Source organism: Protopterus annectens, chromosome 16.part0, assembly GCF_019279795.1.
Source record: "Protopterus annectens isolate FY-2018-M chromosome 16.part0, PAN1.0, whole genome shotgun sequence".
Lineage (NCBI taxonomy): Eukaryota > Metazoa > Chordata > Ceratodontiformes > Protopteridae > Protopterus > Protopterus annectens.
This window is the reverse complement of record NC_056750.1, coordinates 143,888,813-143,906,126: the sequence shown is the minus strand read 5'-3', so window position 1 is coordinate 143,906,126 and position 17,314 is coordinate 143,888,813. Positions and strand designations below refer to the sequence as shown.

The 17,314-nt window shown below is 43.4% G+C and overlaps 1 protein-coding gene across 1 annotated transcript in view; it reads right to left on the bottom strand.

Annotated features, from left to right (window-relative positions):
• Positions 1-17,314, bottom strand: part of LIG3 (DNA ligase 3) — a 1,243,614-nt gene that overhangs the window by 1,199,239 nt on the left and 27,061 nt on the right. Inside the window, exon 5 of the mRNA XM_044058542.1 lies at positions 16,991-17,200. Within this exon, the coding sequence (XP_043914477.1) occupies positions 16,991-17,200 (210 nt within the window). The remainder of the gene's footprint in view (positions 1-16,990; positions 17,201-17,314) is intronic.

Sequence of the window (17,314 nt, the reverse complement as noted above, 5' to 3'; positions counted from 1 at the left end):
GCGGTGTGTTGTTATAAGAATAGCACCAAAGCTACAGGGAGACAAGTCTAGCAGTAGAGGAGGAGGAGTACGAGATAAGCTAGTTAACTACAATATTATTCAAATCAATAGAAATCCAACAAGTTTTGAAAAACTCCAAACTAAAAGGTACGAGCCCTCGAAAACATGTCTGAAAGCTTCAGGCAGCAAACAAGATCTGAGGTCTTGGACTACAGTACAGGGAATTGCGGGTAGGGGAGGAATCAGAGCCCTGGAACCATGAAAGTTTCTAATTCAGTGCCAAGGTCAGATCCAATCAGATTAAGCATCCCATATTTTGAATTGGACAAAATTAGACAATACTGGATCCTTTGTTTTTATTAAGCATACATTTAGTTTTCCGTGTGTAAAGCTGTTATTGAAAAGTTGATCTGATGAAGTCCATGTGATGGACGAAAGCACTTACATAAATAAAAGCGGAGTTATCATGGTGATCAAGTCTGCTCGAGGTTTTCTTCAGTACTTTTACAGGAACAGGCATTAACATCTGAAGTTTTGGACTGTGTATTACTGTTTCTTTTCTGTTTTTTTTTTTTTTTTTTTTTCAAATAACAACAAAAGTGAAGAAAGTCTGCTACTTTTCACGCTGGGGACAGCTATCTTGTCACATCTCTGCCCTGGTTTATGTAACCACCTCGTGACAAACATTCATACATTTAAACATTCTGCTAGTCTTTGCCACTGCCTTTCACATTGTATAGCATGTTTCAGCTTAAAGTTACAGCTAACTCCTCAAATGTTTTCTTTCTCTGTCCTGTTTCAGAACACCTCACCATGAAGATGATGCAAAGTGAACACATTTTCACATTACAGTACAAAAGAAGCATTCTACCCACAGTACATACTGCGACTGTCTCACTAGGGATTAACCCCCTCCACTTGTGACCAGTGCAGCAGTACGACAGGCTGCCGTTCTCAAACCTCAGTGTGATACATGAAAGAAATACACTAAACAGAAATGGTACCTACACTGTGTACTGCAGTATTCCACATAGTTCTAGTCAGGCAACACAAGACATCATTTGAGGATCCAACCACATACCCTTAATTATTCCTACCATCCATCTGTGAGATGAGAAGCCAAAGACTTTGGTGAAGTGTATATAAATCATGTCCCCAGAGTTCTTTGTACATCTTAGCAGGGCCCATTCAAAGAAATGAACCGTACCTGAAAAGAAAATACCTTTGCTGTGTCAAGTCATGCTATCTAACAATAACCGGAGAATTAACATTCAGAAACGATCAGTCTGCCACACAATTTTCCATCTCCACAACCTTTCCCAGAAAAGAAATACCACTAACCTGATGATATAATTCCATTCCATCTCCATTTAATTTCTCGATATCTTTTGGGTTTTTAATACCATAATGGGAATGGACCCCATTCCTAAGTTAAAGTATGATTAAAGTTCATGAAATTAGTATTGTTTCAATCTGATGTCAGCCAGAAGTGCTCTTCGCAGCACCCGCAAAGTGCCCAGTAATGACTCCTTCTGCAATTCGCATGGAGTTACATGTATTGGCAACGTATCCAAATAGGACTGTAATTCATTTTTACAAGACTCGTTGCTCCTATTACTATCGGAACTCTCTGGGTATCTTTCTTCTATATCGCTCTTGTTTCTACCTGCAAATCCTGATATTTTATGAATTTGTCTCTCTCTGTATGCAAGACACTGTAGCCACTGGGTGTAGCAATTTCAATGATCAATGCTACTTTTGTCTTCTTTTCATGGACTGCTATATCCATTTTTCTCGCATCTATCCTTTGAACTGCTGGCAATGGATGATTCCATGTGATATAAACTTCATAATTTTCGATAATGCTTTGCGGCCTCTCCTTAACCATTCCTGCATTCGCTCCTGATCAACATGTTTTCTGTACTTGCAACTATATTTATGCATTTTCCACATTTCTTGCCTTCTCACTTGGTCCTTTCACCTTATATTCTTTCTTTTATTTTTTTGGCACATTCAGTTGCTGCCTGTTTTTTATCGACTTGTGGTTTAATTTCCATTCCTGCTTGTCGCCAATATGCTTCTGCTAGCCTAAGCAGGGAAGTCAGCTTAGATTTATTCTCCTCCTGTTTCAAAACTTTCACTACATTTGGGTCTTGTGAGGTCAGAAGACGTGTGGAGTCCCACGATTGCAGATATGTACATATAATCAGTTTCAAGGAGGCCCATCCCTCCTTCGGAACAGGGAATATATAATCTTGGTATGCACTGATTTTTATAAATCATTGGGTAAGCATGAAGCATCCTTCTTGTTTTCCTATCTAATCTATCCAACACATTTTGGGGCAAGTCCAAAAATGCAGATCTACACATGTGCAAGAAAACTACCAGTGTAAACCATCAAATCTTGCGGCACTACAACTCCCAGCTTGGAGCACTACTTAGACTTTAACTGGTACTACTAGTACTTCAAATTTAGTGATAGGTAGTGCAGTTGGATTCTGTGCTTTATTGCCTCAAAGACTTTTGACTTCCTTATTAACTCCATTCCTAGTCCCTCTTCCACATGCCCTCACCTACACATGCACTACTATCCAAAGGTGGCATAAGGATTTGGTGTTTCTGGATAAAAAGGCCCATTTATTTCTCCATGGTGAGAGAATCCTCAGAGCCAAATGTACGAGTCATCTAGTTTGGCCATCTGTCAGGTAATTATGAGGGCTGCTTGCATCGTTACTGGCGTCATCTGAATGGTCTATCCCCACTTCTGGATATGGGACAAGCTACCCACATAAGGGTGGGAACCCATAATGTCCTCCCCCTGCAAGTGCACTCACTCGTGCACTCAATAACAAGACCTACCACTAGACTGTACCTTGGTGACCCTTTGTGGAGGTATGCATTCTGTTCCACTGCACCCCCCAATCCCCACCAAGAGGGGTATTTCTCTCGTTCCCTGCCAGCTATATTAAACAACCACAAAACAAATGTGAGTGCCCTGGGTCATGGTCAGAGTTTTACCCTCTATGCCGCTGCAGCTAGATTTACTCATTTAATTACTGGTTATCTGTTCAGACATTACCACATCCCAGACTATCTCCATCAATGTCCATGTTTCCATCACATATGCAATACCTACCATTTTCCTGAACATGAACAATATTCAACATGCCTAATTTCTGCTTAAGAGTAGCACCGCAACACATCGCTCTCAACTTACACATCCTTCCCATATTCCCCTTGTTGTTTCCTATTCTCTAACTTCTCCCTTCTCCACTCTCTAACTTCTCCCTTCCCCTCTCTCTAACTTCTCCCTTCCCCTCTCTCTAACTTCTCCCTTCTCCTCTCTCTAACTTCTCCCTTCTCCTCTCTCTACCTTCTCCCTTCTCCTCCCTCTAACTTCTCCCTTCTCCTCCCTCTAACTTCTCCCTTCTCCTCTCTCTAACTTCTCCGTTCTCCTCTCTAACTTCTCCCTTCCCTCTCTCTAACTTCTCCCTTCCCTCTCCTCTCTCTAACTTCTCCCTTCTCCTCTCTCTAACTTCTCCCTTCTCCTCTCTCTACTTCTCCTTCTCCTCTCTCTAACTTCTCCCTTCTCCTCTCTCTAACTTCTCCTTCTCCTCTCTCTAACTTCTCCCTTCTCCTCTCTCTACCTTCTCCCTCTCTCTCTCTCTACCTTCTCCCTTCTCCTCTCTCTACCTTCTCCCTTCTCCTCTCTCTACCTTCTCCTCTCCCTCTCCTCTCTCTACCTTCTCCCTTCTCCTCTCTCTACCTTCTCCCTTCTCCTCTCTCTACCTTCTCCCTTCTCCTCTCTCTACCTTCTCCCTTCTCCTCTCTCTAACTTCTCCCTTCTCCTCTCTCTAACTTCTCCCTTCTCCTCTCTCTAACTTCTCCCTTCTCCTCTCTCTAACTTCTCCCTTCTCCTCTCTCTAACTTCTCCCTTCCCCTCTCCTCTCTCTAACTTCTCCCTTCTCCTCTCTCTAACTTCTCCCTTCTCCTCTCTCTAACTTCTCCCTTCCCCTCTCTCTAACTTCTCCCTTCTCTCTCTCTAACTTCTCCCTTCTCCTCTCTCTAACTTCTCCCTTCTCCTCTCTCTAACTTCTCCCTTCTCCTCTCTCTAACTTCTCCCTTCCCCTCTCTCTAACTTCTCCCTTCCCCTCTCTCTAACTTCTCCCTTCTCCTCTCTCTAACTTCTCCCTTCTCCTCTCTCTAACTTCTCCCTTCTCCTCTCTCAGGAATAATGTTTCATCTATCCTTCTAATTCAGTTTACAACCAACTGTATTTAAAAACAGACTTAGAAAAAAACAAAATTTGTACCTCCCAAGTACTTCTTCAGAGAATGACTGTTCTGCTCATCTTCAGGTCAGGGCTGTAGTTTGCAAACTTTAGCTGCAGCTGATGCACTCTGACTCCTCTCCTAATTCTTCACTGCTCCACCTCTTCACAATCCCTATTCATAAGACCCTAGGTGTAGACCATGTCACATGACCTTCCCTTTGATTCCTAACATTCATGAAACACTGTTCTAAAACCTCCACCCTCTCTTCATTCTCAATCGTCCCCATATCCTCTTTATTACATTTGTTGCTTTTCTGTATACCTCCTGTAAGATCAGTATATCTCTATCCATGAAAGGTTTCCAGAACTGTACAAAGTATACCAGATGAAGCTCTATCACCTCAAGCTCTGCAGAGACAGGTCCCTCATGGAGGAAACAACTTACTGACAGGTACACTGAAAATAGTCACAGTTGTGTCTCTGAAACATTCTGACGATAAGGAGGAAACAGTCAATATGTGCAGCTTGAGTAAAGATAGGGACAAATGGGTGCATCATATGGAAGGAAGGGGGAAGAGGTAACTAAAAAATGTGTTTCTGATATGGGACACCAAGTACACAAATCTTAACATGGAACAACTTGACAAATAAGATGAAAAAACAGATCTACATGAGTATGTGAATTTGACATCCAGTAGACAGAAAAAGTACATTTATTCAAGTTGTACTTACCCACACTAGATGTTCGAATTCCTCACTGCTGCAGTAACTTGTATATATATTTTTGGACTCCTACTGAATCTTCAGAATTAACCTGGATATCAGCAGAAATAGTGGAAGGCATAAAGAAGCAATCCCTAACAAGGAAATTAAAAAAAACATCCATTGTCTGTTTTGAAAGGAGGCCAACAGATGTCTTTGAATGAGGTGTTCCTTCAGAACTGAATCAATATCTGGAAGACCTCCCCACCTTGTTCAAACTGCATTCACTAGGGTCTATCCTGGTTCTGCTCAGTTTATTGGGCACTATGTTTTGTTCTGATGGAAAGTAAAATGCTTTGAGGATTAAGGAATGCTGAAGAGTTAACTCCCAAGTGATCACAGCCAGAGTGTATACACGGTACAGCCTTGTGCCCCTTAAGCTGTTGATGTAGCACATCACTGTGGTGTTGTACAACTGTTTGAAAATTACATGCATCGATCTGTCCGAAGAATACCACAGGCCTTGCACCACTACTCTCACAAGAACTGTCTTCCATGGAAATTCTAGGGTGTCTGTAGTTACAGAGTGACTTTGAGGATGAGGAGGGAAAAAGGGAGACACAATTACTTATAGTCTCCACCATGCAGCTCCAGTTATGCAAAGTCCCAAATACATATTTGAAAATCTAAAGGATGCAAGTGTTGGGTCCATGTGTTTTTCAGATAACATAGAATCTTTCTCATGTACAAGCTGGCAAGAGGAATCAGGGGTGCAATGAATCCCAGAATCCTAAAACTCTCTGCATGAAGTCTGAAACTGAAATGAGAAGTTCAGGAAGTTTCCACATAAAACTCCACCTTCACCTGCATTAAAAGCTTTTGCTGTGGAGTGTCTATAAGACATCCTACGGAGGATTCCTGAATGTTTATCTGACATCCCAGATTGGTCAGAAGAGTTGAAACCCATGTTAATGACTCTTGGCATCTAAAGCAAAATACTGCAAACATAAGTCATTCAAATAAGGAAGAAAAAATGAATCCCATGTAGTCAGCTATAAATGATGACTGTAGCAAGACATGATGTTGCAGATAACTCAGTGGGTAATACAGAAAACTGATCATGTGCCCCAGACCAAGAAGTTAAGAGAACATGCAAGTCCCATGTTTATCATAATGCGTCCCTATGGAATAAGAGGTAACAGGCTCTGATGGGTTTGAATACTGAAACTTCCACATACTGAAACAGGAAGGGGGGTATAAAACCCCCAAGAAGGCTCTTTCTTTGGTACCAGAAGCATTCTGGAACATAATCATTTGTCCCTTGAAAAACTGGCACTGGTTCTACACCTCCTAGTGCAACCAAATCTGAAGAACTGGAGAAAAAAATCTATTTGGCTCAGAAGTTGGGCAGGAACACCCCCTGAAAAGTTTTTGTATCCAGTGCCAACTGTATCCCTCCTGAACCATCTTTAATCCCCCCCCCCCCATGGATTTGTCACAATCTGTTACCAAAGGGGAATGAATACAGCCATTTGTTGGGGCAGTTTTGAGAGACTGAGACAGGAGGAAAGGGGGGGGGGGGGGCATGCTAGCATAGCAATCCTGAATGTGTATACTTGTCCCTTTACTGGAAAGGTTCTTGCTTGTTATTTTTCCCTTCCTGCCACCTCTATTTGTTTCTTAGTCATAAAAGACAATTTGGGAGATATGAAAGGGGGGGGGGGGTGAAAAACCTTAGAAACTCCTTAAACTAATTCCCCTCTAGCATAAAATTGTTTGTGGACCCAAGTAGCAGATAAGTCAAACAACCTTTTTTTTCTCTAAAGCTGAATTCAACAATTCAGGGTTTATTTTAACAGAAAACTTTTGATATCGTGCCCTGACATACTTCCTAAAACAGAAGCAAAAGCAGGGACCCTAGACACACCATCTGCACAATTATACATACATCTAAGACAGGTTCAGCTACTAGAAACATGTTAAAAACATTAAGACTGAAATAGGCACAAACGTCCAACTATGGGACTCATACTTAACTTTGTATGTCAAAGTGGAAGAATAAAAGAATTCCAATAACAAATCTGTCTCAAAACCTTCCCCTCTATATCAGGTAAGTAACAAGCTATTGTTATCATCCAAGCCTTACCCTATCTACTTTTATGGGGACTACAGATTGTGAACCAGAGTTGTTACAGGCAGCATAATATACCTCCTCCAAAGCTGGTATTTGAGGGGAAATATGAATAGAAAGAGGCAAATCCACTTACAACATATTAAATAAATACATAAAAAGAAAAAAAACTTCTCAATACATGGGGAGCATCCATTAGTTCCCATAAAAACACCTCATTCATCTTGGCAAGAAATTGAGAAGAAATTTCCTCCCAAGGAGGTTGTGAAGACCAGTTTTCCTCAGCATCACAGAACTGAGCTTGAGATTATGAAGAATATGAAGTTTAGTCTCTGTTTATCCAGACCCATCTAACTTGTCTTTCCTCAGGAAAATTTTAACTAACCCGCTTAACAGATACTGAAGGCAGTGTACCAGGACTGGCACAATGTAACAGCTACTTAGATAAGAAAATCATCTTTTCTTATAGAAACAATATCATCCGGTGAATAAAGTTTAACTTTTTTCTTTTGTGACTGACTAGGAAAGGAATATGTGCCCCTTCAAGAGGTCTCTTCCTCTGGAAACATCCAGTAACATCCTCTAGAGAAACTCTATATCCCAGTAAAGAAGGCTCTCCTATGCCCAGACATGGACACTAAAAACAGATGAAGAGGAAAAGGTTGCTCTCTAGCTCTTGGGAGCTAAAAGGACTTTACCACAGGAAGCTGGAGAGGTAAGCAAGTGGTCTGAGGAACAACAAATGACCAGTTCAGGCACATCCACTTACTGGCTGAGGAGCACAATGAGCCTGTGCAGTTAGCAAGGGCTCTCAAGTAAGTTATTTTTTTCTTTTAGGAAGTGCAGAAGATGGATTAGCAGGAGCAGGGTAAGCAAACCATGCTATGACTGAGGAAGATGCATGGGATGCAGTTAGGATCACTTGAACGAGTCGGTCAGAAGGTAAATTGTCAAAAGTGTATGCAAGGCCAAGAAAGGAAATACTGCCAGCCCAGCTCTCTGGAATTTTGTAAATAGTTATATGTCATTTGTGAATATCGGCATGATTCATATGCCTGTATTACAAATGTATTAGGACTGTATATCATATAAGATGGTTTGTACAGACGTGTACTGAAGAGATATTTTGTACAGTACTGAACTTAGAGCTGTGACCACAGTGTATCCTGCTGGATTAGAACAGAAATGTATATACACTGTTGTAACTGCTTAAATGTATATGTTTTAACAATGGAAACTGAAACACAGGAGGTTAATTTCAGAAAAATAGCTGAAAATTTAAATAATGACAGCCAGAGACAGGATGTCTACACTAGGGAGCTCTCTGTGTTGCCTTGAAAGAGAGATAATTACTAGGCTTGAGATGTGAAAGTGTTTTATTGTTTTATGACTTCCAGGATCTGCCTTAGATCTAAGAGAAGCCCTTGTTTATGTATTTTTAAAGGTAGATGCTAAATGCTACCAGCTACATCAATGGTTGTTTTAAGCCTGAGAACTGAAGTCAGATGACAAGAAATTATGTAATTCTGCAAGTAGCCCAGCAGTAATATTTGGCATATTAATTTGAGAAGTCTCGGGGGGGGGGGGGGGCAGTTTGTATTTTGTCTTTGACCTCAAAAGAACTCACCACACCTGCTTGCGTGTTCTGTAAGTAAGTTAACTAGGGTATAATAATTCTGTTAGATTCAGAAGTATACATTAGATGTTTTCTTTATTTGAGACTGTCCTGCAATGTTGTTTTAAGTATTTCCTGTGATTTTGAACTGTGATGTAACTGATTATATACTATTTCTTGTTCTTTTATTTATTATTAAAAAGAAATTATGTACTCACCATAACGTTCCAAATGAATTGTTGTTCTTCATTTGTTTTCAACCTGTGGGTTAGGCACCAACATCGGTGCTGAGCCAGCCATATCCAAGCTACGGTGCCAAAACTGTGCTCCTCCCATACCCATAACGCCCCACTCTCCCTCACCACCTCAGATCAAGTTTGTCTGACAGATAGGTTCCTGACATAATACCATAGAAAAACATGATGACAGCTAATAACCCCTTGAAGAGGAAGCATAGAAAGAGAACAGAAGGCCTCCTCTGCCAGGGCAAAGTGCTCATGGGGGGGAAGGAGGGAGGGAAGGTTGAAGACAAATGAACAACAACAACTCAGATGGAACGTTATGGTGAGTACATAACTACTTTATCTGACATTGTTGTCTTCATTTGATCTTCAACCTGTGGGACAGAGTCCCCAGCTGCTTGAGCTCTGGGTGTCCCTAAGGAAGGATGTTTCGCAGCACGGCGGAACCAAAGGAAGCTCTGTTCCTAGATGAAATATCCAATTTGTAATGGGATATGAAGGTGTGAGACCTAGCCGAAATAGCTGTAGCGCACATCTCATCAACTGGTACTCTAGAAGAAAAGGCTGATGAAGTAGAGACAGCCCTGGTAGAATGTGCCTTCACTGCTGAAAGAAGAGCAACATCACAATGGAATATGGCAGCTAGTTGGACTTTAACTGTGGAGAAACTGGCACCTTTGTTAAAAATACAAGCCAGAACGTCTAAAACCGAGGGTATAGAGGCACTGAATTGAGGGAAGCCCAAATGGAAAACCTCTTCCATTTGCTAGCATAAATCTTCTTGGTAGACGACTTGTGAGTGGAAAGCAATATATGCTTCACAGGAGATGAAAGCCTGGGAATTCTGGCCATCACTGGAACTGCATAAGCCAAGATGTGAGCTTCAGGCTTTCCAGATCTGAATGATAATCGCCCTCCGGATTGGAAATCAGATCTAGACATAGATCCAGAATCCAAGGAGGACTGACACTGTGAGACCAAAGGCGAGGAAACCAGACATGACAAGGCCAGAAGGTGGCAATGAGGATCACGCAGCACCTCGACCTCTGTGCTTTCTGAAGGAATTTCAACATAAGAGGAAGGGGAGAGTAAGCATACAGCAGACTTGGGGGGGGGGGGGCAAGCATGAACAAGAACATCTCTGGGAATCCCTCCTCTGGGGGGAATCAGGGTAAAAAATTCACTGCACTTGGTGTTAGAAGGTGAGGCAAAGTGATCACAGCACGGTTTACCCCCTTTCTGGAAGATCATGTTCGCCACTGCCTGTTTCAGAGACCACTCGTGAGGAGACAAAATGGTCCTATTGAGTTTGTCAGCTAGAATATTGGAACTCCTCAGAATGTGCGTTGTGATAAGAAGGTGGCCTGAGGAAGTACATATTATAATATATATATATATATATATATATATATATATATATATATATATATACACACACACACACACACACACACATATATATAAGCCATTTCCATAATCTCATGGCCTCTCGACAGAGGGGATAAGATCTGGTTCCTCCCTGTTTGTTGATATATCAGACCATTGCCATGTTGCCCGTCTGTATTGGAATCGTTCCTAGGGGGAGAAATGAATGCACTGCCTGCAATGCCAGAAGCACTACCTTCATCTCCAGAACACTGATGTGCACGTTGGTCTCTAACACTGACCACGTCCCTTGAATAGTCCGTCCCAGTCAATGCCCCCCCTCCCCCCACAGCCGGGAGGAGTCAGTGGTGACTGTGGCTACAGACAAAAGGGTGACCTTCGGCTAATTTCTGAGAGATTAACCACTACATTAGGGAGGACTTGCAGGTTCTGGACAGCTGAATGGGATGAGACAGGGGCTTGTCCAGAAGTGACCAACGCACTGCTAGGGTCCATTGGAGAATGCACATATGTGTAAATCTTGCCAAAGATAAAATAACAATAGTTGCTGCCACAGATCCCAGAGCTTGCAGGATATGGGCTGCTGACAGCAGGGGTGTTTCTAGAGGGACACGCACACACAACTGAAGAGACTGAATCCTGTCGCTGGTGAAAAAAACCTTGCACAGAGATGTGTTCAACAGTGCTCCAATGAATTCCAGGGAATGGAGAGGCTCCAATTTCAATTTGGAAAAGTTTATCATGATGCCCAAGGTCGAGATTGACTGAAGAAACTGGTCCCTGGCCTGAAGAAGCTGATGCTTGGTAGGTACAGCTAAAAGCCAGTCGTCCAGGTAGGGGAAGACCTGTATCCCCTGCAGCCTGAGATGCACTGCGAGTACTGTTACCACCATGGAAAACACCCCGGGGGCTGTGGTGAGGCCAAAGGGGAGTACCCTGAACTGATAATGCCTAGCTCCTGACCGGAAGCATAGGAACCTCCTGTGGTGCTTGTCCATCTTTATGTGGTAATACATGTCCTGGAGGTCCACCGAGTACATCCAGTAGTCCTTCTGAAGGTAGAGAAGGATAGACTGAATAGTAACCATCCAGAACTTTGTCTTGGCAACAAACCTGTTCAAGCGGGTCAGATCCAAGATTGGTCTGTCCCCCCCCCCCATGTTTTTGGACACCAAAAACAACCTTGACTAGATGCCTGATCTGGAAAGCTCTGGGGAGATGGACTGGATGACTCGCTTGTTGAGCAGCTTGGAAATTTCAAGTTTGTCTACCTCTCTGTGAGCAGGTGGGACATCCCGGAGAATCTTTCAGGACTTTGGTGGGTGAAAAAAGGATATCAAATAGCCCCTGGATATTATTCTCAACACCCACTGATCCGACAAGATGGCTTCCCAGGCTGATGGGTGTAGAGAAAAGCAACCCACGACTGCCTCCTGGGTGGGCCAGCCATGCAACACTTCAGGGTCATTGGAAGGGGTCTGGGAGAGAGTCCCAAGACTCTTGGTCCCTCAAAGCCCTTCTGTCTCTAGGGCGATGTCTAAATGAATCATTCCCAAATCTGCCTCTGGGGGAAGAGTCTGCCAGTGCGCTTGATGGAAAGCCCTGGAACTTCATGAAACACTTCTTCTTACTACCTTTTTGATACCCGAAGTAGGATTGCTGAGGAGTAGAACAGCGGATTCTGACGGCAGACAGGGTCGTATCATCCTTCTCGCACTGGGCTAAAGTATCCTTCACGGATGGAATGAACAGGATGGATCCAATGAAGGGGTTGAACATGAAGGATGCCTTGAAGGGCTCAGAGAAATTGCAAAGTTGCATCCAGCCAGGATGCCTAGTAGAGATGCCTGAACTGGCTACTCTAGATGCGCCTTCCGTTGCATAGGAGAGAAGCCTCATAGAAATATTAAAAATGGCTTTAAGAGTGGCCAGTCTAGAGGTGAACATCATCTTCTCCTCTGCCTACAAGGACTCTGAGGTAGACGAAGAAACCTCGATCAGTGACCTCTGCAGTCTAGTAACATGCGCCATATAATTCAGCGCCTTCAGGGAGAAGGTCACTGATGTATAAACATGCTTCCCCAGTTCGTCTATCGTTCTGGACTCCCTGTCAGGCAGATGGCCAGAGGAACTCTCCTGAGCAAGCTCCTTTATGGTGGCAGCTACAACCACCAAGGCATCAACAGGAACACTCTTCTACCAAAATAACCTATCTTGCAGGCAGCTAAGGACCTTGTCAGGGTGCTTGGGTACTGGCTCCACCGCGTCCAGTTCCTTCTACTCCCTGCGGGCAATGAGGTCTACCAAAGGGTCTGCTGGGGTGGGGTCACCCAGGAAATAGATGGACCTGTGCCAAACGCTTCCAGGAACACTGACCCATCTGGATTGAGCTTTTGGGAAGACCATCCACCTTTCTGATGCAGAAGAACAGATCATCAGGTGGAGATCTGGGCGAGCCCTCTCCTTCCTCCCAGTCAATGTCTTCGGTGACCGACTCAGGGGTGGAGTCACTGTGCCTCTTCTTGCACACATACTTCCGTGGACCTCCTTGGGGGGAGATTCCGGGGAGGAGCCAAAAGCCTGGGGCTCCACAGGGAGAGCAACCTGGAGGGTAGGGGCATGCTGACCGTGAAGTGGAGAACTGAAGATGTCAGATCCAGAATCCAGCTGGAGTAGAAAAGGATCTGGAGGGGGAAGCATTGAGGATCTCGACATTGGGGGTTGAGAGAACCCTCTCCACCATGTCAAAAGCCGACGGAGAGTGGGAGATTGGTGCTGCCTGCGCCGAGGTGCTCAACACTGGTGGAGCCGAAAACCCTGACCTCATCTGTGCCGATGGGGGGTGGGGAGATCGGTGCTGAGCTGCTCAGTGTTGAAGCTCCAAGGGGAAGGGAAGGCACTGAAACCTTCGACACCAATGCCAAACCCTTGGAACCGATGCAGAGAGGACTACGACTCTGACAGCCCTCTGGCACTAAACTGAAAAGGGCCAAGTAACTCAAGGCGATGGTTGGCGACGATACCAAAAACGTCGGCAACTCTGACATCTGAAGGCCCCGAAGCCATGGGGCTCAGGGAAAGGAGGACACCCAGTAAGGGAAAGGGAAGGACTCACTGCTCCCAGTGTGCTAGGGGCAGGAAGGACCCCCAAAGGATCTGAGCCTGAAGGAACTCTCATAAGGTGGTCCACTTCTCTCTCGGACAAGCTACAGGATGACCTGGCACAGGAAGCCACAGACTCAGGCCTAGAGTGGTGTCAGGGAGAGGTTAACTCCGGGGCCTCGGGAGATAACCTAGGCTGAGGAAAGGATAACCTAGGCCTAATTTTGGGAGAAGATTCGCCAGCAGAGGAGGAAGAGTCTGCCAGTTTGGGTTTCTCCAGGAGTCTGTCCTTGCCTCTGGACTTCTCTCTCTCTCTACTTTCCTGTCCTCGTCCCTGCTTTTACTCTTGGGTGACTTAATAGGAGGTTGAGTCCCTGCGCCCTGACCAGAAGAACTGGGTAACAGACCCTTTGAAATCAACTTATTGTGCCTATCCATGAGGGTACGGGCAGAAAACTGGAACACAAACAGAACACCCAATGTCCAGGTGAGCAATGCCTAAACACACTACACACTGAGTGTGGCAATCTGATGGTGGAAGTTTATGTCCACACCCAGTAGATTTTTTAAATCACACACCCTTATTAGACTTATCAGCCATGATAGGAAAGACTGAAAAGGAAACCTGACCAGAAGGGAAAAAAAAAAAATATATATATATATATATATATATATATATAATGGAGAAATGCAAAGGGTAGGGAAAATATTAGAAGCTGGAAATATTTGGATTAATAGTAATATTAAGGGCCTTAAATTAGCTAAGGACGTGGCTGGTGGCAGTGATAACTACCTTACAGTCTGGGCATAAAGGAGTATAACTAGTAAACCTGTGCCAGCCTTTCCCAGGTGTGTGTGTGCTTATATATAAATCAAACCTCAAAGAGTGTGTGTGTCAGCTACTTGAGCAGGGACACAAAGCACTGGTTGGACAGAAAGAGTGTTGGAGGTCTTGGCTTGGCCACTCAGCTGAGAGGATAACCTAGGCTTAATTTTGGGAGAAGGTTCACCAGCAGAGGAGGAAGAGTCCACCAGTTTCCATTTCTCCAGGGGCCTGTCCTTGCCTCTGGACTTCTCTCTCTCTCTCTACTTTCCTTGCCCCTGCTTTTACTCTCGGGCAACTTAATAGGAGGTTGAGTCCCTGCACCCAGACCAGAAGAACTGGGTAACAGACCCTTTAAAAACAACTTATTGCGCCTATCCATGAGGGTACGGGCAGAAAACTGGAACACAAATAGAACACCCAATGTCCAGGTGAGCGATGCTTAAACACACTACACACTGAGTATGGCGATCCGATGGTGAAAGTTTATGTCCACGCCCAGTACATTTTTTGAATCGTGCACCCTTATCAGACTTATCAGCCACAATAGGAAAGACTGGAAAGGGAACCTGACCAGAAGGGAAAATATATATATATATATATATATATATATATATATATATATATATATATACATATATATATATATATATATATAAATAATGGAGAAACGCGAAAGGTAGGGAAAAGTTTGGAAGCTGGAAATATTTGGATTAATAGTAACATTACACAGTAAGTTGGACACCCTTTGTTAAGGGCCTTAAAGTAGCTAAGGACGTGGCTGGTGGCAGTGATAACTACCTTATAGTCGGGGCAAAAGGGAGCATAGCTAGTAAACCTGTGCCAGCCTTTCCCAGGGTGTGTGTGTGTGTGTGTGTGTGTGTGTGTGTGTGTGTGTGTGTGTGTGTGTGTGTGTGTGTGTGTGTGTATATAAAAATCAAACCTCAAAGAGTGTGTATGTCAGCTACTTGGGGAGGGACACTAAGCACTGGTTGGACAAAAAGGGTATTGGAGGTCTTGGCTTGGTCATTCAGCTGAGATCTTAACCCTATAGCTGTGCCAGTGGGGAGTCTTATTGGGGAGCTGGAGAAAGAGGGAGAAACCAGCCCTGGACTAACTGTGGTCTCTGTGTACTCTTTAGGGAAATTACACTTGATGCACAGAGCTGCAACTGGAAATACTGTGCAACTTGTCATCCTCTCAATGCAAGTCCCCCACTGGTGCCTGTGGTGAAGACTGAGGCTCCTTGATTACTGTTACCAGTGGTGGGGCATCACAGAAACAACAAATGACCACTACAGGTACACACACTTACCGGCTGAGGAGAACACTGAGCCTGTGTAGTCAGCAAGGGGTCTCAGGTAAGTTATACTTTTCTTTTAGGAAGTGCAGAAAATGGACCAGCAGGAGCAAGGTAAGTAATCCATGCTGTGACTGAAGAAGATGCATTGCATGTAGCTAGGATCACTTGAATGAGTCTGTCAGAAGGTAAGGTGTCAAACGTATAAGCAAGCAACACACTTACACTTACCCATTCTCAAAAAGTTCCCAAAACACAGTACTGCACAAGAAGTCCTCGACATTCCTGCCAGAACTCCCTTAAAATAAAATTAGTCTGACAGGAATAAATGGCTGGTAAGCTGTCACAATGTTAACACAAGCACTACATGTCCTGTAAATGCGCAAGCAGTAACTAAAATCCTGTTAGAAGTCCCCTAGAAATAAAATTAATCTGACAGGAACAAATGTCAGGTTAAGTTGCCAGAGGGTAAACACAAGCACTGCATGCCATGTTGTCGTCCCAGCCCAAATAAAACACTGCTCCACACAAACTTTTATAAAAAAAATAAATAAATAAAATAAAAAAAGTTTATATAAGCAGTACATTTCTAAAGTCTCAATTCTAGCCGAGGCTAAAAACAGCAGTCCCAGACATGAAACATACAGTAATAAAGAAATACAGTGCTTCTTAAAGGGACTACTACATATATACAACTTAAGGAAGGGGAAAAAAACACTTTTTAATATATACTAAACACATTAAAATTTTCTGTGTAGAAAGGTTTCTCCATAGGGGACCTACCTGCCAGAAAGAAACTACTGGCTACTGGCTGCTGCTCTTTCTTGTAAAGCCTCTGAGCTGCTTATTCACAAGACAACAAAAAAGTACTGAAGATTTTCCACTTTGACTTCTGATGTTCTCTACCCTGGGCTAATAAATCAGCAGTCAGAGTGGAAGTTTGCGAGGGAGACACAGCTTTTGGAAGTTGGCCAATTGTTGTCACTTGGGTAGGAAACAACCCATACTGTCCAAAGGCTATTGCAGCAATGGGAATGATCAGCTTTGCAGTTAATCATCTGAAATAACTAATTAAATTCATGTCAATCTGAGGTGCCTAGCCATAAAGCATTGTCCAAAGCTCTCCATTAGTACTACCAATAAATAAACAACTATTACTCATACCTGTTCTTCAAAGAAAAAGCACCAACTTATTTGTTTCACACACACACACACACACACACACACACACACACACACACACACACACACACACACACACACACACACGTGCTAGTCTGAGAATGTTCTTTATTGTTGCCATCTGTTTACCAACTTTGTAAGTACACAAGGGATTAAGAATTCAGAACATGAAGACAATAATTTGCCTATCTGCCAAGGACTGACCTAAAAATATTCAGTCAAGATGCTACTCACCTCCTTCTGTTCCCTTAGTAAGAAAATCATGAAAAATCTTAGTTTTTACAGTGTAGCTTGGCTTGTCTGCGACCATACCACAAAGCTTACGGAACTCACGCAAAGTACAATCCTTGTGCTTTGGGTCACACAGCTGTGCAGACAATCCACTGGTAGAGGTGGATGGAGCATCATCAGACACCTGCGATTTAGCTGATAAATGGGAAAAGACTCAATGGTTATATAATCCTGGTACTTAAGCCATAACACAATGTACTTTACTTATACTCATTTGTACTATTGTGAGAGCAGAAACAAAGCTTCTTAGCTAAGATGACCATATAA